Raw genomic sequence first — 22385 nt, 5'->3', positions numbered from 1 at the left:
GTACGTCATTGTGACTAATGCAATCTATTTTCTGAATCACGAGTGGCCCAATGGACAAACAGAGTCTTATGAAACTATTGCGTTCTTTCCATTTTTGCCAAAATCCGACTTCAGGGCATCGAACCAACCGAGCACAGTGAGTCCAGATGGTTTGCAGGATCTACAGCAGCTGTTAATGACTGTGGCCAAAGTGCAACAACACATCACTGATTTCCTAGTTTCAGTCCAATGAGTCTACAATTCACATCTAATTTGGATTAAAATCTTCATCTTCTTCATATGTGCTGTAAAAACTGCAAAAATCATTATAGACATGTTGTCCAAATAAACATATCTACAATATTGGTAAACGTGAAATACTATTATCATATTGTTGTGCTCATGCATATTTCTTTAATTCATGGAGCATTAATTGCTATTGGCAACATAATGTGAATAGAACATTACGTTCAATAAAACATGACTTTTATTACTTCAGATTGAAGAGCTGCCATCTTTACAATAATTTATTAATCATCGCCTCTCTCCTTATGATTTGCATTTGTTAAAATACTGTACGTTGAGTTATTATTGTTAAAAAAGAGTAAATATCCACCAAGGTCCAACTGACCCCCAATGAAAGCACATTTAACTTTACTGGATCCGGACTTTTATTTGGTTCTGCACCACATTGCACACACTCACAAATATCAGTCCCCTAAACATGTCAGATGTATTTCATCCAGATACATGAATTCTTATATCTCAATAAGTGCGAGAGTCACTTTAGCGTAAATGGCAGTCTTACAATAGTTTGGTGGGGCAGACACCAGCATATTTTATTAATAATAATAATGATAAACTTTATTTATATAGCACTTTTCAAAACAAAAAATGTACAAAGTGCATTATAGAGATAAAAACTGAAAAGATACAGAGCTCGTTTAAAGTTTAAACAATTTAATGTGGCAGACAGAGCAGCTCTCTGATTGGTCTGATTGTCTGAAGCGGCTGAACAACAAATTGTTTTCCTGTTTAAATTACAGCTCTGTCCCAGTGAGAGGAAGCTTCTACTATGAGACACCGCTAACACATCAATGAATAAAACATCTAATTGAAAGCCATTGTATGAAAATGTATTTTAAAACAGTTTTAAATGAGGACACTGAGGTAGCTGGCCTGATTTATAAGGGAAGGTTATTCTACAGGAGCCCTCATTGTAAAATATGCCGACTTGTTTGGTTCAGTGTAAACAAGCAAAGACGACGTAATGAGGTCAGCGAGGTCCAGGATCTCTGTATCAAAGGGGCTGACTGATAGAATACATGTGTTCTGGATTCAGAGGCATGACGTGCAACACAACATTCATACAACAGGATGCTGATGATGCTGGATCAGGTAATAAACGTCTGCCGCCGCCATGAAGGTGGAACATTTCGTCTCTGTACCTGTTATATAGAACTGGATGCTAGAGGTGCAACGTTCCTGCCTTAGACAGGTTGTGTAGAAGGGGCTAATATGAACCCAGCTCGCGCTCTGATTGGACAGCGGTCAGGGTCCCATGATAGTGTCTCCTGAGACATCCGTCAGGAACATTTCCGATTCACAGACTCAGAAAACGTCTGTGCACAGCCTCCGCTCTGCAGAGAAAACACACAGACGTCTATGGAGGCTTCATTTCATCCGATTCATTCTGAGTGACCCTGCTTTGACTGTTTGGTTGTTATGGTAACCAGTTCGCCTGCCAATTATTCCTTTGCCTGTATCAAAGAATCACAAGGTGCGAAAAGTGAAACATGTAAAAATAAATAATTAAGATATTAAAAGGGATAAAGATAAAATAACATAAAATATATATAGATGTGTTTGTGTTTGTGTTTTTTCGTTTTTCATTTAACATATATTATGTGTATGTAAACTCATGTGTAATTAAAGGTATGTATATTATTATTATCTGATAGTGGGTTGAGGTAAAGATTAAGTGTGTGTGTGTGTGTGTGTTTCCTGATGATGATGATGATGACGGATGAATCTGGATGCCTGAGCTCTGCCATTTCTCTAAGGAGGTGGGAAGAGAGAGAGAGAGAGAGAGAGAGAGAGAGAGAGAGAGAGAGAGAGAGAGAGAGAGAGAGAGAGAGAGAGAGAGCATGTGTCAGAGTTACACAAACACGCACACACACACACAGCAGATGCTCGGATGCGACACACACAGACCTGTCTGTGTCTAAAAATGGAAAGCACTCTTGCTGTTGCTGAGAAGCTGCAGAAGCTTCTATATGAGGAGCGTGTACGTGCAGGGATTCATATCAACACCCACCAGCCTTTCAAACAAGATGTGGATAAAAACTGTGGCAGCTGATTACTCTCCAGCATGGAGGGACTAACAAGAGGCGACATTTGATTCATTAAATTTCCCTTTTCTTAATAATTTCTACTGGGAACACGGAGACGTCCTCATTTGACAGTTTTTACAATTTTAGTACCATTTTGGTTTGATTTCCTGGTAACACTTTGAATTAAGCTGTGATTTTGTTGAATTGATCAGGTAACATTAAAATAAAACCATGAAAGACAATAAAGAGCAGGAGAGAAACATTTTAGAGGATATGCAAAATAAATCACACTAAAATGTACTGTTTGAAAAAAAAAACTCATTGTATAATTAAAGTGGAAAAAGGAGAGAACAGCCAACATTATTTCATTATCTCAGCCAACGCCTGTAAATCCCTGTAAATCACCGGCTGCTTTGTGTATTGTTACAGATTATTTCAGTAAAATCTCTCTGAGCCACCATCTGACAATCCATCTGCCAAAATTCCAAAAGGAGCTGACAAAATGTTGATTCATTCATTTGACAAACTCATCATATATGTTCATAAATTAGCTTTATAGAGTTGCTGGTGGGTAAATTGTATTACCTTTGTACAGAACTGGGATTCCTGTGTGTCACTGTTTCCACTTTTTTAACTAATCTGGTTTAATATGTTAGCTGGAATAATATTTACAATGTAGATATCAGAGATCAACCTCTCATGCAGACACGGTTGAGTCATCGTGGGTCTATAGTGTGGATAAAGGCTTTTATCTTTTAAACCCCAACAAGATACTGCACATGTCCAGGAAACGCATGCCCCCTAATAAAACCTCAGCCTGCCAATTTTACATTTTTCATGGAATAAAGATTCAAGATATAACATTTTCATCGTGGGCCGTTTACAGTCTATGTGTTAGATTTTGTCTAACTCTGTTCACAGGTGCTTCCCCTTATTTCTAGTCTTTGTGCTCAGGTAAGTTCACCAGCTGCAGGTATAGCAGCCTAGTATTTATAGCACGGACTAAAGTCTAAATAACGAGAATCACGGAAAATATATATTTACCAATTTGACATCACAGGTACAGTATTCTGTAAGGTGCTGCAAAGTAATACAAAAAAACGATATAATGCAGATGTCGATGCAAAAAAATACAAACTCACAACAAAACTATGTGAAGAACAAACAACCAAAATATAAAACAACACAATGCAGAAAAGAATACAGAATATACAAAATAAATTACCAGCAAATACATAAATCACAAGACAATACATAAAAAGCAGCTTAGAATAAACAGTCAACACTGTTAATACGGAGCCAAATTCAGTCTTTTTGTATGAGAAAATGTCGAAGCGCTTGAAAAACCTACATTTTTCATGTTTTGGGAGAATAAAATAATAATCAGTGTTTCCCTCACATTGCGCCTTTGGCACAGTTTGTCTCGAGCAGCGACCCGTAGAGCAACTACGTCAGCGCATGGGCGCCGGTGATTGGTTGACTTGTCAGAGCAGCTCTCTGATTGGTCAGATTGTCAGCGGTGGCGAAGCGGGTGAATGGCTGAACCTCTGTTTCCTGTCAGAGTTAAACTGCGAGTTTCTTCGTCTTATTAACGCGTTAACAACTAATTAACTCCTTTAACTCAGAGCCCGGGGACAACGTGAAGGATGAGACTCCTCCGATAAATCATTAATGAAGCGTTACTTCATGTTCAAAACCCGTCGGGGCGGAGTGAGCTGCGCTAGCATAGCAGGCTAACTCCCATCTGGAATCACAGAGAGTTAGCTTGTTAGCTTGTTAGCTGTTAGCTTACTGCCATCCAGGAGTCCCAGCTGCAGCAGCGGGAGAGAAACAAGGTAAACGTTGCACATGTTAGCGAAGTGAAATGAAAGGTTGTTTATTAAAGTTCGGCCTCGACAGAACCGGTGTTCGTCCTCTCGTTTGATCATCAAAGTCAAAACTGGATCCACCAGTCAGCTGAATACAGTGAAGCCCACTTTGTAAAAGTCTGAAGACTCATTAAAGTTCGTAGCACTTTGTTAGTTTGTGCTCTTTTAAACGACTCTAAGAAGTTAAGTGAAGCATCTGTTGTGTATGAATCGATTCAACCCTTAAAATCGAGAGTCAACCTAAAAACATTATCCATAATTCAAACTTCTATATATCTATATCTGACAGGTTTGTATATCTGGAACAAACTGCATTTGTCATTTCTAATTTGTCTCTTATTCTCTTCTAAAATCACCAAATTCTTGTATTTGTTATTAATGCAGAGACGAGCTGAACTGATCTTCTAATCTTTTTAATGATTCATGGACACATTGACAAGCCTTGTATCTTCGAGTCATAATTAAGAAATATGGATTTATGTTCACAAAATATGGATTTTATCTCATAAATCTTTATAAATCTTCATAAATCTTTTCCAAGATACTTGACATTTACTCCCTGCCTTAATAGTATTACATAAGTTGCCAGTGAGGACTGAAGTCCTACTCTGACCAAACAACTGTAAACCAGCAGTCTTTTGGAGGTCAAAGGTCAGAGCTGTCAGATGGTTAACATGCTTGCGCCTCCTTCTCTTCTTCTTCCCTCACAGCATGAATTGTCCTCCCACCAAGCGCCTCCGAGGCTTAAATCATGAAGTAGCGACGGCCTTCGATGACCCGTTTGGAGATGACGAGGACTTCACCCAAGACGACTTGGATGAAATTGACGTCCTCGCCTCGCAGGCCTTTAGCTCGTCTTCTGCTGGAGCGGAGCCTGGGTCTAAACCAGAAAACAAACCGGTGGAGTCGGCCTGGCCGTCGTGCACAGGGCAGAGCAAACCTCCGAGCAGAGCCACAACGAAGCAGAGCAGAGAGAACACGTTTGGGTTCGGCAGCAGCAGCAGCCACAGAGGGAATGCTGGGATACCAAGCAGAGAGCCTCTTGGTGAGTTCAGAGCAAAACTGCACGTCGCTGTTGAAAGGGAAAATGTTCCACTGTGAATGGGGAAAGAGTTTTATAAATCCATAAATGTAGTTGTAACACAGATTGGACCAGAAAATAAATTAAGTATCTGGTTGTCACAGTAAATTCACATACTGTCAGAACTTCTGCAGTTGTGTGCAGCTGTCAAGTGGAAGCGTGTTGACAAAGCTCTGTTGTTTTGTGTGTTCAGTTAACAGGCAGCAGCAGAAGTTTGGGTCGGACCGACAGGAAACCCATAGTCAGCTCGAGGCCCAGCATGCCGACCTGAAGAGAAAGGTGAGACTAACTTTTAAAATCTCAACACATGGTGAGTGGGGCAGGTAAAGAAAGCAGCTGTGAGAAATCATACGAAAGGAAACTCAGTAAAACAACAAAATCAGTCTTTTGATATTTCCATGCTCATAAAATTCCAGCGTGAACGCCCCAATTTTGGTTGAGAAAAATAAAAGAGAGGACTCGGCTAAAATACATACAACATACACATATATATTTACATAAAATTGGTGTTACAGTAAATACACTGTAAAATATTAAAACCCAATACTCCATGAATTTCTATCAGATGGAAATATTTTACCTGTCTTGTGCTTCATTTCAACCAAGTCTGTCATAGTTGGTAGTTTTTGAAACGGGGAATGTATTTATTTATATAAAATGTATTTTTAGAGAAAGTGCCCTGGATTTAAACTGCTGCTCAGATTAAACTTGTAATAACGGACTCACTGGTACGTCACTGCTTATTAAGGGGTAGATAACTTTTATCTGAACAGCTCTCAAGTCGTAATAAAAAAAGGTTATTGCAACATATTCAATATGTCTGACCAGAATCTGACCTCTCGTTTAATATCCATTACTGAACAGTCTTTGATAGTTGGTGCTATGGACACATGTCAGTCTACACCAGAAAAGTGTTGTAGGATGATGAAACGATAAACAAGGATGGAAGCAATGTGAGGTCAGTTTGTTAAAATTTAAAATTTAGCAGGGGCTTGTACCAGCTGAGAACAGATGCTGTAAAACACTGTGTGTGTGTCTTTGTGTCATCAGCTGAAGGAGGTTGAGGATGAAATAGTTTCGAAGAGCGGGGAGATCCGTGTCCTGCGGGATTCTCTGAAATCAGCTCAGCAGGAGAAGGAGAAACAGAGAGAGAACCAGATGCTGCAGGAGACTCAGAGACAGAAAGAGCAGAGTGACAAGGAGAAGGAGCTCAACAAGAAGGTGAGGAGCTGAAACACACACACACAGTAAATCCAGAACCTTCCTCAGAATAACGTGATAGTGACACGTTTGTCTGTGTGCAGGTTCAGTCTCTGAGGTGTGAGCTGCAGTTTAAAGAAGCTGAGATCAATGAGATGAAGACCAAGCTGCACAGTTCAGACAGAAACAAGACGGCGTCTCCACTGACTAGTAACAGGTAAATCCTCATCATCTGTATAACTAACAACAGGATTTAATTTTATTTATCAACACAAACTCATTCTGTTACTGATGATGTGCAGTTTTTCTCTGTAATACATTGTTAATCTTCTCTAAAATCACTTGATGTAACCAGCAGTCACCACACGGTGTCGCCAAATCCACACGAACAAATCTGACAAGTTACTGAACTTAATTGTGACGTCAGAGCATTTCAGGGAATCCTTGTATTGACTCCTCTTAGACTTCCGAGGAAACATCTGTTAATCCTTTCATACGCTACATGTAACAGGCAGGGGGTCAAAGGTCACATTGTAGTAGATGAAAGAGTTTGCCACTTTAACCTCTGAAGTGACCTGGACTTACTTTGATTGTCCTCCGCCCATGTCCCACCTGAAAGGCCGTTCTCTCTCTTTCCTCCTGTTCTCAGTTTTAAAGTTCTGAGCTCCCTCGCCCAGTCGCATCATGGGAGCGGCAGCAGCTCCTCATCTCCGGCAGGAAATGGTTTCATCACCAAGGAGACATTTGGAGCCCAGCTCCCGACCAGAGTGACACCAGTGAAAACGCCGATAAAAACAAGGAGAGACGGTGAGTCACATGGAGGTGGAGCAGATGTTCAAAGATCTAAACATTTTGATTGACAGCTGTGTGTGTTTCAGGAGAGAGAACGGCGTCCCACAGCAGATCTGGTGACAACAGACATGAAGTGTCTCGCCCGGACCCGTTCTCCTCTGTCAGACCTGCTCACCTGCAGCACCAAGGTCAGCCAGCACCTCATCTAATGGTTTAATGTAAATAGAAACGCATTTATTTGTTTCATAATAGTCTCGAACTATAGACTCAACACACTCACATCTAAATAACACACATTTAAAGTGAGTTATCCATTAATTACATTACTGATATACAGGATTCAAATATAGACATTGGATACGCTCTTTCACATCGATGAGTAAGGAAAACTGTTCCTCCTCCACTAATCCAACAGTGTCATGGAAGATCTGTTTTCTGTGCTCTCCACCAGGTGGCGTCCTGCTGGGGTTGTTACTGCAGCATCCTCTGTCTCCCAGCAGCCTCAGCCTCTCTCACCTGCTTTCTATGAGTCTGACAGAGCTCCACTCAACATCCAGGTAAACACCCGGCACGTAGAACAAACAGGACGAGAGGGGTTCACTAGTTAGTTACTCATGGATATCGTCATTGTCTTGATTGGTTTAAAAACTGTTTTTAAAATGCATAATATACTTTTGAGGATATTATTCACCTGGGCAGTAAGCGTAAGTGAAGCCTGATACGCTGATAATATGCACAGTGTGTAATGTATGTATGATACCAGGAGTAGCTGTGAGACGTCTAATCTAATGTTTGTTTTGAGGCAGTAGTGCAGAGCTTTGTTTTCCAGCTGCGGTAAAACCTCCACGAAGAAGTGTGTTTGTTTTATGATCACTTCAGCTTCTACTGTATCATAAATGTGTTCTCATCACATGATGTAACCGGCTCTCACCACATGGGGTCGCCAAATCCACCAAAACAGACGTTTTTAAATTAAATATTTAATTTTGTTTCTGTTCCTAATTTTTTGTAGGACTCATTTTGACTTGATATAGTAAATATATATATATAATGTATATAATGATACTGTTAGTGACAGTTGGACCAGTGGTGGCTGCACATCCCTACTGAAGCACAGAGAAGTTGAACTGTTGCTGATGTGTTCTTGTTTTGTGTGTTGTGTCGTATGTCTTGTGTTCAGCGTGCTGTCTGCAGGTTTGTTGCTCCACTCTGATGCAGCAGCAGCAGCAGCAGGTGTCAGTGGAGTCGGCCCCACCAGAGCTGCTCTGAGTCCGGTCCAGAGTCTGGCTGTAACCGGACTCAACCTGCTCAGTCAAAGCCCATCAGCAGCTGCAGGCGGCAGCAGCAGAAACAGCAGGTAGAGTCACAGCTGCTCTGATCAAACTCTACAAACTGTCATCATCAACATCTGCTGCTCACTGAAAAACAGATGATGTTGTACTGACTCATTTAAAGCTGTGGACAGCAGAGCCCTCTGCTGGCCAAACGTGTGACAGCACCAGATTTCACATACACACATAAATATCAGTCCCCTTAATACGCCTGATTTGTCTCAAGATCTGTTAACTATTCTCTGAGAAAACAAAAATTGTTAAAAAATGCTTTTTATCTTGCAAGAAAGTAAAAAAAAAAAAATCTATATACATTTATTCATTTTAGTTTTTATGCTGTTTATTGTTGCCAATTTTTCACCATATAAAAATGAGGCCAAAGTACCAAAAGTATTGATATGCCGTTTTGTGGCAGCTGATTACAGGATAGTTCACAGTAGCCGGTTGTCACATCAATGTAAAATATGAGTTTTCCTGTTCCTTTTTAATACAGATCAATATCTTTACTAACCACTGTGAGTGGAGGGTAAACGACTGCAGAAACAAGATGAATGGAACAGATCTGTGTGTGTGGTGTGTGGGTTGATATAGGTCGTTGCCTAATCTCTATGAAAAAGTCTTGCTATTTTTAACATTTGTGAACCACTGACACAAATATAGTGTCAGTGATTATCTGATTTGAGCAACTAAGAATTATCTGAGCTCAATAAAGTCAAACTTTGTTTTCAGGTCATGTCCTGGTGCCGTCCTGCTCCTCCCTCTGCTCGACCTTCACCTGTCTCGACTCTGTCAGACTCTTGACTCGCTTCATTCCAACTCGACTGGCGGCCGTGGTTCGGGCTCTGCAGCTAGCAGCTCCCTCCCAGCAGGCCGTGCTGCTCCCACTGCTGGACTGGGACGACTTGAGGAGGATGGTTTGTCTGGTTTCAGCGTGGAGGACACTGGTTTGGCTTCCCTGCGACTCCTCTACCTGCTGCTGGCCCACAGTGATGAGGTGATGATTACCTTCTTTGTATTTTAGGCTTTGGTGATGTTGTTTGTTCACAGTTAACAGACTTCATGATGATTTTCCTGTGGCGTAGTTGACCTTTGACCCTTGTGCTGCTCCCCAGGTGGTGGAGACTGTTTTGTCAAAAGAGAGTCAGAGCGGAGTCACAGACGACAAGGTGAACGCACAGATGAACGACTCACACCTGCTCCCTCACTTTTAACTTCCTTGTACTGTATTTAACTTCATGAACTTTCCCTTCTTGCCTTCATCACATCAGAGGTGGAGACATCGAATCATCAACTTTAAGAAATAAAGCTTCACATTTGTTTTGTCTTTGTCTTAAAATCTGTAATTTCCTGGACAGAGATTTTTAACTTGAATTCCCTCTTTAAGAAAAACATTTCAATGAATTCCTTACTTTTCTTTCTGCCTCTGGTTGTAGACTGAGCCATCTGCTGCAGGTGCGGGTCTGTGCTCCCAGAAGGCCTTGCTTCAGTCCGTGTTGCGTCTGTGTGAAACAGGAGCTGGTGCTGGTGGCGACAGCGGCAGCTCACTGAAGGAGGAGCTTGTCCTCAGCGCCATGAAGACACTGTGTGTCCTGATTGAGAGGACGCCTGCGACACACACTGACAGGTACACAAACAGAGACACACAGACACACACCTAGACACAGTATGTTTTCAAAATGAGCGTCAACAGATCATTTTCACTGCTGAAGATTAGTTAAGTTAGACGTTAATAACCTCAACCTGTTGGTAATAGCAAATGTTTATTGGTAACCTAATGTTGGTATGCCCTCTAGTGGACACTAGAGAGTGGCACTGGTAAATCATAAGCCTGTGGAAACTTAATTTTTTTAAATCATTAAAAATTAAGATATAATTAAAGATAATAAGTATTAAAATTGAATTGGATAATAGGAAGACTGACAGCAGACATTCAGGTCTGATCCACAACTTGAACAACAACCAGCCATAAGGAGGTCAAAGGTCACAATAGGTTTGATCAAATAACTGTATGATGACTAGCTGCTAACGTGGAACCACGATGATCCACAGTGAAGTGATGTGATGCTTTATTTGAAAGTGTTCATATGCGTGGAAATCAAGACATAACTTGACAATCACTCGTGCTCTGTGTTAAGGCTTCATCAGATTATGTTCCACAGTAAACAGTGAAACACATGCACACATCTGATGCAACACTGGGTGGAACACTGCCGGAGGTGGAGGAGTGCCCGACCAGGGAGTGTGAGTGAGTTCCACGAACTGTCAGTGGTTATGTAACACTTTACCATAATCTACCCGCAGGTATTCACAGTCATTCACAAACTCTGTAGAAACCACTGACTACAGATCTGCGGCAGGAAACCACTTGTAGACTTCCCTGGAAGTTTATTAAAAAAAATGTACGAATAGATTTCACCGCACGATCAACCTACATTGTGTGAGAGTCATTCTGTAACAGTCAAATTTACAAAATACATGCCATCCACGTCCAGAATGACACCACCTTTTATAATTCAGGTCAAATTTCTTGTTTGTTTCCATGGTTACACAGCGAACATGGTGCATCGTTATTAGTTTTTTAAACTGTGTAAAACGAACTCCTCAAAAAACTGTATTGCGAAGGTTTGGCTTTTCTCCTGAATTGACGATGATTCATCCGTCAGAATGAAGAAACTGACCAAGAGTCCTGAAAGACAAGATTCTACTTGATGTTTGCAGTCAGCTCGTGCTTTGCTGCATGAAAATACAGGTGTAGATTCATCCAGGATGCATTGCCGATGGATTCCGATCGGAGGTGGTGAGAGATGCATCGTGATTCAAATTGAGCTCAAGTATAAATGCAAATGCTTTGTCAGTCCACATACAAACAGCTACATGAGTGGAAATACTAATCACATGTGGCTGTTCCAAACCAGCGAGGTATCAGCAGCCAGCACACAAAGCCATTTCCTGAGTCCTCATGGTATTAAAAACACGTGTGTGGAAGCTCGGTCACGTTAGTTGGACAATTCACTTGATTTATTAGGCTGCTTGTGCTTTATGGAGTTTGGGAAAACATCAGACTCCGGTTTGGTTCTGACACAAAAAAACTAAACTGGCCTCGTTTAGTTTTCTCTTGGGCTCGGTCGAGTTGAGACAGAAAATCGTGTCCCGAGGTGAAGTGAGGTTGACACAAATCGAAAAGCAATAACACAGTGTTACAGATGACTAACATCTCCTTCTATTATTCCTCTATCTATTTTTGTCGTTGTTTTTTTGACCTGCTCAAACGACAGGAGGATACGTGAGCCATCAGATCTCAATGTGAACACCGGAGACACAAAATAATACCTGGTGTTAACGTCTGGATCATTTTTACATTTCACAGCAGAAACCTCTAAACTGACAAACTGGTCCTTTCATTGATTCCCCACTGGTCAGACTGAACCTCTCTGTCTCTCTCTGTGTCTCTCTGTGTCTCTCTCGGTGTCTCTCTGTGTCTCTCTCTGTCTCTCAGGTTGCAGTGTGTGTTACCGGTGATGTGTGCGTGTTTGTCAGCAGACAGCCGGTTGCGGACAGTCACACACTGTGTGTCCGTCCTCGTGTCGATGTCCGACCACCAGACGCTCGCTCGACAGCTCTGCTCTCAGCACGGTGAGGCTGAGTAACCTCTGCTCCTGCACCGACACGCCACTGACTCAGACTGACTAGTGCAACTAGAGCTCTGACTCTGACAGAACTGACTCCACAACACCTGAATCTGAATCTGTGTCATTTGATTGTTATATTTAGCTCCAATAGTTTCTGCTCCATGTGCTTTGAATAAAATGAAAATGATCTTCAGCTGAATTTAAACAGTGTTTGTTTGCTTGTTTCATTTAGACCCCTGTGTTTTCCTGAAGTTATTCCTATATATCAGAATCCGACCAGACAACCGGGCAACACATAAAGACTGGATTCTGTTGGACCTGCAGGTAACACAAACACACACACACACACACACACACACATGCACTTACACTGCAGAGACATATCTTAAAGGAGACTTGGATGAACTACTTTGTCTGAACTTTCACAGTGAAGCTGCAGTTTTTACTCCAGAGTTTACCTAAGACTTTTTTAATGGTCCTTGTCGTTGTGTCTCAGGTTGTTCGTTTGTTGAGCAGACTCATGACTCAGAGATCGGAGAGCTGGAACACACACCAGCACAGCAGCTGTCAATGTTACACTGAGGTAAAACTGTCTGCGTCTTTATATAGCGACATGAGCCTGAGTGTTGCTCCTTCCAACATGAGCGTGTCCTGTCTCTCTCAGGTGGTTCAGACAGTGGTGATTGTTTTCCATCGTCAGTGGCTGGATCTCCGTGGTTCTCAGGAGCCGACAGACTCGGCGGCTCGGTCTCCCTCGTTGCCGTGGTGGCACAGCCCGGCGGTGTCTCTGCTCAGAGAGTGTCTGCTGCTGCTGCACTGGCTGCTGCTGAATCACAGAAGCTTCTCCGAGAGCTGCCGGCCGCTGCTGCACATGTACGACCAGGTGATCCCTGCGGTGCGAGACACGCTGAAGAAGATCCCCGGGCTGAGCGAGAGCGAGGGTACACACACACACACACACACACACACACACACACACACTGCTGTAAAGTCTTATCACAAAACTCTACCGTACGAGCTCAGTAACCTATTCACATATAAACATTTATAAAGCTCTTCTATACGCTGCCATGCATGTTATATAGTGATTATTATAATAAACATGTTATTTTATGGCTCGCCCCCTGTTGCATCACACAGTTTGGTTACAAGGTATTTTACCTGGAGTATTTGTTTGTCCGATGTAATATCACGGAGGAGGCAAAGACTCATGTTTTCCACGCCCTGTTTCCTCTCCGTCAGAGCTGGCACTGGAGGAAATCTGCCGCTCGGAGGGTGATGACACCGATGACATGGAAACTGACAACTGACAGTGGATGTGACGTTTCAGACACGAGGACACAACAGAGACTCTGGTCCAACATGTCTGAGGAAGTGAAGGATTCTTAACTGAAGCAACCAACACTAGCAGGATCTTCTGCCTGATGGGATTTCACAATAAAACATGATTTGTGTTCGTGTGCAGCAGCAGGTTGACCTGCTGTAATTTCATTCTTCTGTCTCACAATCAGAGATTGTTTAATTTTTAGTGAGGTTTCACCCACAGCTTGAACTGTTTATAATGCCACAATTATTAATGTCTGTACCTGCAACAGAAGTTGTGAAGAAAACCATCTCTAAACCTCATGTTTTTGTTATCAACCCAACTGTTCAATAAATAATAATAATACATTTTTACAAAATAAAGCTTGAATGAAGCAGTTGGCCTTTGCATTCATGTTTTTTAGGCTTTTATTGTTTTGGCTACTCTCTTCCTTTTAATTACCGTTGATGAATTTAAAAACAGATTGAACATAAATGAGTGTCTGCCTGATAAGTTTTGCTGTGGGGGAGGAACTAAAACAAAAACAACCTGCATCTTCAAATGGAGGAATCAGGGACAAATTTCAGGGACTTTTGTGGGCGGGGTTTGCAGGGTGACCATTGTTGATTGGATAAACTCAGACCTTGTGAATTAACTTTAAATATTTGTCCTGTGACTGAAGGAGAAATGTCCCAAACCTGTGAAAGTTTCAAATACATCCGACATGTTTTCTTACAGAGTTTATTTTACACCATCACAGCCTGATTGGCACAGGATTCCGCTCAAATCTGAAAATAATTGTAATTGCATCAAGAGAATAAATTCAAAAGCTCAAAGCCGACTGTACGTGTCAATTTCAGGATTAAATGAATGAAAACCAAACAAAAACCAGCTCAGAACCAGAGGAGTTTGTGAAACATCTTTATTTTTTCTCACGCTGTAGCTGAGGTGTGTTTCATACAGTTTTATCAGTTTAAGGCAACTAACTGGCGGCTGCAGCTCTGTGGGATCGTGATGTCCAGCTTTAGTCAAAGGAAACGCAAAACTTCAGAATATCAGTTCAATTCTCTCCAGTTTACAACAGTTTTCTGACTGCGATTCAACATATTCAGTCCTGTTATCCCGATACTGGGTCAGAAATCGTTTTTGATTGTCAAACAAAATCACTTCTGTCCTTTCTGTCATCTGAAATAAGCCAGTTTATGATAATTGTAACAGTGATGAAGATGTTTGGTCTCTGAAAACTTAAAAACCCAGCTGGTTGTTATTTCAAGATAATCGTTCTTGTGAGAAACAAAATTAGCAAGTGAAGCTTTTATCCTAAGAAAACAGAGCTGACTAATACATTTTATTCTGCTTAACTGTTAACTGTGGCTCTTTGCTGGCGACTGTGAATTTCTGTTATTAATCATTTCAGTTTTTCCGAAGAACGTAAGTTAGGAGTGATTTATTTTAATACTGAATCTCCTTCTCTTATAATCCCAGGGAGGAAGTAGCGAGCGGGTTAAATACTGAGAGAATGAAGCGGTTTCAGGCTCCTTCAGTGTTCACAGTGGTTTGTTCAGGCGGTCGTCACCAACTCCGTGCATCAGAAAGTGAATCCATCAGACCAGGTGTTTAAAAACTATGGAAACAAGATTTCCAGCAAATTTTTAAAAAAAATGTAAAACCAACTTTGTGTCAGTTCTTCTCTTCTTACTTTCTGGTTGGGTCTGTTTGCTACTGAGGATATAAATACTTAAAAAGTGGTTAAAATATGTAGTTTCACTTTTAAAAAGCCTCATTAACTCCCATTAAGAGCTGGACACTGTAGTTTTTAGTAAATATTCTGCTGTGGATTTGTATACTTGTATTTGCTTGTGAGTATTTACAGCAGCAGGACTGTTGGTGTGTGTTGGATTGATTTAAAATAAACGACGAAACCCCATATTTGTTGGAATGAAGGAACGTGTGTGCGAAGCTGTGACTCACTGATGTGTTTTTAATAGTTTATACACAATGAGACGTCAGACTTTGGCTGCACTCTGTCCACAGGAGTTGATTTATTGTCGGGTTTTGGTCTTTTTATGGGATTTGCTGAAGACGGTGAAAATGCAGAATATAACCAGTTGTTCCGTGCATGTAAACACACTCACAGATGGAGGTTGGATGGATGTTTGCTGTTAAACTGCTGACACAACTCAGATTCTCCCTGGTTAACACTCGGATTAAACTAATTAGGAGTTGGCGAGGAGCACCTGAACGCACCGTTAGTCCTGACTGGGTTAAGAATCCTGTGGCGTTTTGGGGAGGAGCCAGATCAGAGGTGGAAGTGAGACGCAGCCACAGAGAGAGAGGAAGGCACGTGAGGGTCAAGTAATCCAGGATCAGACTGTCTGCATGTGTTCTTCTATTTATATCTTTGTGAGGACCATGGTGAGTGTTTGACAGATGCAGGACGTTTTGTTGGGTTGTTGGAAGATTCAGGTTTAGCTTTCAGTCGCTCTCACACCTGTAGTTTGGTTCATTTGGTCCAAAAAGGGGGAAATAAAGAACTTGTTTTTGCCTTTTAGTTGTGAAAAGAGCTTTTAACTTGAATGGACAGTTGCTTCATCATCAGGACCCACAGCCAATCACAGTACAGTAATTGACAGCAGCACTTTAATGCATTTGTGTTTATGTGTGTATTTATATTTTCTATGATCTCAAAGAAGCTCATCATTAGTATTATTATAAGATTACAAATGAATAAACTTGATTAGGACACTTTTCAAATAGCTCACAATCAGCAGAGGATTTTAATCTTCAATTTTTGTTGAGCTTCACTCGCCCTGGTTCCAAAATCTTAAATCAATCTCTCTGCTTCTTGAGAAACTATGAAACCTCTTTGAAAATCACACAGATAATGAACCAAGTTATTCTCGTAATGTCACAAACTAATTGTCATAATATTTCAGAGTTTTCTTCTCCTTCAAGTCGCCCTCAGACTCTACTACCTACCTACCAAACAGGCAAAGTTAATGGTCCTGTAACCTCGTGTTAACTGAACCAAACAGTTTTGGTGTGAAAGCGTCGTCACGGTGAAAGTCAGAAAGGAGCTTATTTTTTTGTTGTGATGTTAAAGTTAGTGTTAGGGGTGTTTTCAGTGAAGGTCCTCACAAGTATAGAAGTACAAACGTGTGTGTGTGTGTGTGTTAGTGTTTTTGAGTCCATGTTGGGACCACCTGGTCATCGTCCTCTTGTTTATTCTGTGTGTGTGAGACGTGCTGCGTCTTGTGAACGCTGTGATGTGGCGTGAAGGGATTGGTCAGCCACGGGTGCATCAGCAGCTCCGACGCCTCCAGTCTCTCTTCAGGCGACTTCCTCAACATGCAGCCGATCAGACACTTGGCCCGAGGCGACAGCCAGTCGGGCACACTGAAGGTGCCGAGGCGGATCTTGGCGAAGAGCGCGGCAGGCTGCGTGTCCTGAAACGGGTATCGTCCAATCAGCATGGTGTACAGAGACACGCCCAGGCTCCAGATGTCTGCGGCGCGTCCAGAGTATGAGCCCTTCCCATTGGTCAGCAGCTCGGGGCCGACGTAAGCAGGACAGCCGTGTCTGTCCGTCAGAGAGTCGTCGTTATTGTTGCCGTGAAGGACGACACAGTCGTCAAGGCCGAGCAGGGCGAGGCGAGTCCTGCAGGAGGAGACAGATCAGTTTAATCTACTTGTTTCTTTCACCAGTACGGCAGATACAGCTGTTAGCTGTTGTCTGTGTGAGTACTCTGTAGTATCAGTAGTATTTTGTTGAGTATCTGCTCCTCACCTGTATCTGTCGGTGAAGACGAACCTACGCAGCTTCAGGTCTCTCAGCACGACCCCGTGGTGATGGCAGTGCATCACTGCGTTTAGCATCTGGCCGAAGAGAAGTCCCGCCTCCTCCTCGCCCAGGCGCTTCCTGCTTCGCACATGCGCGTGCATGTCGCCATGGTGACCGGGCAGGAAGATGTACACGCTGTCCTGGCCAATCACCACGTCCTGCAGGCCGCAGATGTTGTCGTGGTGACCTATGCGAGCGTAGGCAGCCAACTGCTCCTGGTAGCCACGCAGAGGACGTATCTGTAACCATGGCAACCGGACAGTTAGGGCAACATGGTAACAGTTATTGACACTAAAGACTTCATTGTGTGTGTGTGTGTGTGTGTGTGTTTGTGTGTGTGTGTGTTACCTGGCAAGTGTACTGCTGTTGCGTGTGCTCGTGCACGGCCCTGTAAGTCTCCTCCCCCTCACAGCGTTCAAACAGGAAGTACGAGCCGACTCTGGATGGAGATTCGCTTTGGCTCGACTTGGGGGCGTGGATACTGGGACTTACGCAGGGTGACAGACCGGGCGCCAGAGGGGGCGGGGCCAGGCGTTGTCGTTTGCATTTCAGAAAATTATCCTGGGGCTCGTCCAATAACCTCTTCAGACACATTTGGGATCGGGCTGTGGCCACGCTCATGCTCATCTGTGATTGGAGGAGACAAGTGACATCATCAGGTTAATTAATACCATTGAATAATAACTAAGAAATGTCAGCGGAGCCACGATGATTAATCTGAATCTTCTGCTTCTTATTCACAGTGTAGCTCAGATGTATTTATATTGACCTCCTACATGGAGGTTATGTTTCCACCCCTGTCTGTGAGTCTGTTAGTTTGTTAGTTCGCAGGATTACACAAAGGAAGTTGTATCAGGGAGGAACTTGTTCAATATCGGTCCAGATGTGGATAAAACGGCAGATCCAGGACTTTTTATCACTTTAACACTAATTTTGTTTTACATTTTTGTTGTTTTCCTACAGAATAGTTCATGAATCTTGATGAAAAAAACCTCAGGAATAGAATAATGCACAGATCTAGATCTTTAATATGTTTAGTGGCCTGACATCTATTAGTGTGATCTATAATTTGAGATTTCTTCCGTCCCACATAACAGTTCTGTATTGTTGTTTAACTGCAGCCTTTCTACTTGACATATTCTGTGTTGTTATATATACATATATATATATATATATATATGTTTCATTGAAGTCATTTAGCTCATCAGACCACTTCCTTTTTTAATTCCACTACAAGAAAAAGACAATCATGTGCAGGATTGTTGGGTCCTTGAGTGACATGTTAAACATTTAAAACTCTCTGGCCTGTCAGGTGAGCAGCTCGTGAGTTCTGTCAGATGCGGCAACAGGACGCACACACACACACACACACACACACACACACACACACACACACACACACACACACACACACACAGACACACAGAGACACACCCATACATTAATAAGAGTTATACCAGTATCACATTTCAGTGTGTTTCTGTCTCCGCTGCTCATGTTACTGTTAACGTGTCTATAGGCTTCATGATGCAACTTCCTGTAAGCTGACAGACGCTTCAGCTTTCAGATCGTTGCATCAGAGGACAACAGTTTATAGTTTAAACAGGCTTTAAATACAGTCAACACACACACACACACACACACACACACACACACACACACACACACACACACACACACACACACACACACACACACACACACACACACACACACACACACACACCCTCCCCCTCACACACACGCACACACACGCAGTAAAAAGAGTTTGTCTTAAATAAAGTTTTTCAGAGCCCGGAGCTGCCGTGGCAACGCTGTGTGGAAACCTGATGTTGCCCAACGCTGCTTTCACTCTGGTGACACAACCTGAGTCACGGCGTCACCGTGGCAACGTCATTCTCCAACACACACACACACACAGTGAATCTGCTGGTTGATGTGTCATCTCTGTGACTGTACAATGGGAGGTCCGACCGTCAGACCGAAACAGAGACTAAACTCAGTTCTCCTGGAACTTGTCTGCTGCTCTGTGCTGCCGCTGTGGCTCTGTGCAATCTCTCACTCAGCCTTCACTCTATGAAAACCATAAACCTGGGTCTATTTATATACTTTGGGTATTCTGAGACAAACTGGCCTCCACAATCCAAGACTACTTAATGACCAATAAAAAAAACTACAACTCCCCAATAAATTAAATTGATATTTGTCAGTGTAACTTGGTTTATTCCACATTTAAGCTCTCTGAAGTTTTTTAGTTTTTCCTGCTTAGTCGTCATCTCTGCTGTTGATTCTCTGCTCGGCTGTTTGAACACCAGGGGGCTTATGGGAAATTCAAGTGCAGCAAAGGGAGCTAACAACTGTTTTATCCAAACATATGTAGTGAGCCAAATTATCAGAATTATCACGTTTTAGTTTTAGCGAATCTCAGTTGGATTTTGGACGAGATATTTTTAGTTTCTGGAACAGTTCCTGGAAGCAATCGGCCAATCACGTGACAGCAGTGCATTGTATGAAATCCTGCAGGTCAGAAGCTTCAGTTAATCCGTCCATCGTCTGCACTGCTTATTCTTCACGGGTCAAGGGTAGAGCGAGTGCGAGTTCACCCTCGACAGGTCAGCAGCGGATCACAGGGACAAAACGTTCACACTCACGTTCACGACTATTTAGAGCCCTGACCCCAGGTCTGCACGTGTTTGGGCTGCGGGAGGAAGCAGGAAAAAAACCCACTTGAGGAGAACGTGCAAACACAGAGAGCACGCGGCCGACGCAGGATTTGAGGCAACAAAACAACACCGCCACCGCGCAGCTCTGGTTGTGAGGAAGTTGAATAATAACGGCCAATCAACTTTTGAATGTCGGCGCCTGTCTGAGTCCTGTTCATCCTTTTATGGTCACAGCCTCTAATGGCTACTTCCTGCATGAGAAGGTCGCAAAACCAAAACCGAAAATGATTTCAGTGAAGTTAGGTTTTTTCTCCTCAGTCGCCGGATGAGAACAGAGCTGGGTTTTGAAAACAAAGACAGGAACTGCTCAGGGTTGGTCTCATGCTCACGAGGCGATTTCACTGGTTCTGATTCTGACTTCAACAAAAACTCTAACAAACGTTTTAACCGAGAGTTTCACTTGACTCTGGATATTTTCTTCTTGTAAGTTTTGCTGTATTTGACAGTAAATATTGTAAAGTTTGTGATATCTGTCTAAATTGTGATTCCTTGTGATGAAGTGTTTGTGTGACTTATATTTCTAAAAAGTATTGATGCTCTGATCAGGCTTTTTATTTATTTATTTTTCCCCTAAATATCTTTTTCTTAATGTCTGATTCACAGTTTTTATTATAGGTGTCCTCCCTCAGGCTCTGATAATAAAACAATGGAGGTGTTGATGGGTAATCATACCGGTAACTTTTTGAAATACATCTTCTACTCAACGTCAACTCAACAAAACAAGCCTTTTATTAACTGGTTTGTCAAACAACTTGTTTTTGAAGTTAAGAATAAACGTAAAACTGAGAGATATAGAGAGTTTTTAGAAACTGTACTCAGGAAGTAATATATTTTCTGTATGACTGTCTATGACTGTATTCTGTGTGACAGCTGCGGTACTTTGCAGATTTAACAAACAAAACAATGTGACAAACTGGAGCTGGATGATATGTTTCAAAACAGATCAACATGAAAAAAAAACTCTCATCAGTTGAAAGCAATAATTTTAATGAGAAATGTCAAAGTATTTAAAAAATCTAAGTTGGATCAATTCTGTGTTGTAGATCTGGACTGAACTGAGGAAAGAAAGCTTTTCAGCTTTTGTTATATTGATGAAAATGATATTGTAGTTTGTTTTGTTTTGTTGTTATTAACTTAGAACCACGATTCAGATAATAAGATAAGAGAAGATAAGAAAATCCAGTATTAGTCCCACAATGAGGAAATGTGCAATATTACATCAGCAAGAGTCAACAAGTAATAATAAGGAACATGCTATGCTTAAATGTAAGGAAAATAGAATACAAACTATTATATACTGTATGAAAACAATAAAGATATGTACTGGATTAGTTCTGCAGTTTTTATCATTGGATTATTAATATCAATTAATCAGGAAACTAAATATTGACAACTTGATAACTTGATAATTATATTTTACCTGCACGACAACACTTACTCCCTGTGTAACTGTTACTATAATAAGTGATCAGAGTAGTAGTTTTGTTTCAGTGTTACCTTGAGTTGCTGGTGGAGGGTGGAGGGGGCAGCAGCAGCCTGTGGCCCCGGCAGCAGTGAGGTGTGTGCGGGCTTGTTGGTCCGTGCGAGTCCGTGCGAGTCCGTGTACAACTAACAAACTGGAAGCTGCAGCTCTGAGTCTTTGTCTCAGTTTATTATTGCGTCTGTTGCGCAACCTGTCGTCAGTCACTCATCCAGCTGCTTCCTCCTCTGACCCAGAAACAAACCTCAAAGTTTGCTTCACATTCAAACTAATAAATACGAATCGAACTTTTCCTTAGAAATAAGCTTATTTGGGGAGTTGTTGTTTTTTTTTTCAACTAGAATCCGGAGCAGCAGCCGAACGCAGCCGAACAAAGCCGAGTCCCCAGCTCCGTCTCCTCGGGTGTAAAGTGGATCCAGGTTCAGTCCCCGGGTCTCGGTGCAGTTTTAATCCGCTCTGAGCCTCCGGACCTCGGCTTGTCCTCGGACCACGAACCGAACACAGTCTCCAGTGGGACTGAGGACTCGGCTGCGACTCGGGTTTGTTTGGTTCTCACGTTGCTTCCTCCCGCGGTGTCGTCATCCGGAGGGGCGGAGTTTAGATGTTGCAATCCCGAGCCGATCAGTCGTCAGAAAACCAGAGAGTGAGCAGTTTATTAGGAACACACACACAGAGGGTCATACAACATACATGACGGTTTCAACCGATCATACAACATACATGACGGTTAGGAACACACACACAGAGGGCCATACAACATACATGACGGTTTCAACCGGTCATACAACATACATGACGGTTTCATGAAGGTTTCACACATGTTAGT

The 22385-nt window shown here is 42.2% G+C and overlaps 2 protein-coding genes across 2 annotated transcripts; one reads left to right on the top strand and one right to left on the bottom strand.

The window, feature by feature from the left end:
- The first annotated feature begins 3803 nt into the window (after positions 1–3803).
- On the top strand, positions 3804–13906 carry LOC118104657 (ATR interacting protein). Its single transcript, XM_035151691.2, has 17 exons — positions 3804–4147; positions 4891–5225; positions 5455–5540; positions 6312–6482; positions 6566–6678; positions 7111–7268; positions 7340–7441; positions 7705–7810; positions 8434–8610; positions 9314–9578; positions 9697–9750; positions 10018–10208; positions 12081–12217; positions 12446–12537; positions 12710–12796; positions 12878–13154; positions 13456–13906. Exons 2-17 carry the CDS (start codon positions 4892–4894, stop codon positions 13521–13523), a joined length of 2418 nt encoding a protein of 805 aa, XP_035007582.2. The 5' UTR covers positions 3804–4147; position 4891; the 3' UTR covers positions 13524–13906.
- Positions 13907–14424: 518 nt separating this feature from the next.
- Positions 14425–22184, bottom strand: trib3 (tribbles pseudokinase 3). Its single transcript, XM_035151692.2, has 4 exons — positions 21577–22184; positions 17705–17983; positions 17303–17595; positions 14425–17173 (listed from the first exon to the last, which is right to left on the bottom strand). Exons 2-4 carry the CDS (start codon positions 17981–17983, stop codon positions 16690–16692), a joined length of 1056 nt encoding a protein of 351 aa, XP_035007583.1. The 5' UTR covers positions 21577–22184; the 3' UTR covers positions 14425–16689.
- Positions 22185–22385: the final 201 nt, after the last annotated feature.

The sequence above is a fragment of the Hippoglossus stenolepis genome, chromosome 3, assembly GCF_022539355.2.
Source record: "Hippoglossus stenolepis isolate QCI-W04-F060 chromosome 3, HSTE1.2, whole genome shotgun sequence".
Lineage (NCBI taxonomy): Eukaryota > Metazoa > Chordata > Actinopteri > Pleuronectiformes > Pleuronectidae > Hippoglossus > Hippoglossus stenolepis.
The sequence above is the reverse complement of the archived record's forward strand: the minus strand, read 5'-3'. Positions and strand labels throughout refer to the sequence as shown.

Bases quoted from the DNA above. Each gene is read 5' to 3' on its own strand.
- LOC118104657 (XM_035151691.2), top strand. From the start codon at position 4,892: ATGAATTGTCCTCCCACCAAGCGCCTCCGAGGCTTAAATCATGAAGTA. The intron at 7,269-7,339 runs GTGAGTCACATG...TGTGTGTTTCAG, and splicing joins GATAAAAACAAGGAGAGACG to GAGAGAGAACGGCGTCCCAC. The intron at 13,155-13,455 runs GTACACACACAC...CCTCTCCGTCAG, and splicing joins CGGGCTGAGCGAGAGCGAGG to AGCTGGCACTGGAGGAAATC.
- trib3 (XM_035151692.2), bottom strand. From the start codon at position 17,983: ATGAGCATGAGCGTGGCCACAGCCCGATCCCAAATGTGTCTGAAGAGG. The intron at 17,596-17,704 runs GTAACACACACA...CCATGGTTACAG, and splicing joins AACAGCAGTACACTTGCCAG to ATACGTCCTCTGCGTGGCTA. The intron at 17,174-17,302 runs GTGAGGAGCAGA...CTCCTCCTGCAG, and splicing joins GTCTTCACCGACAGATACAG to GACTCGCCTCGCCCTGCTCG.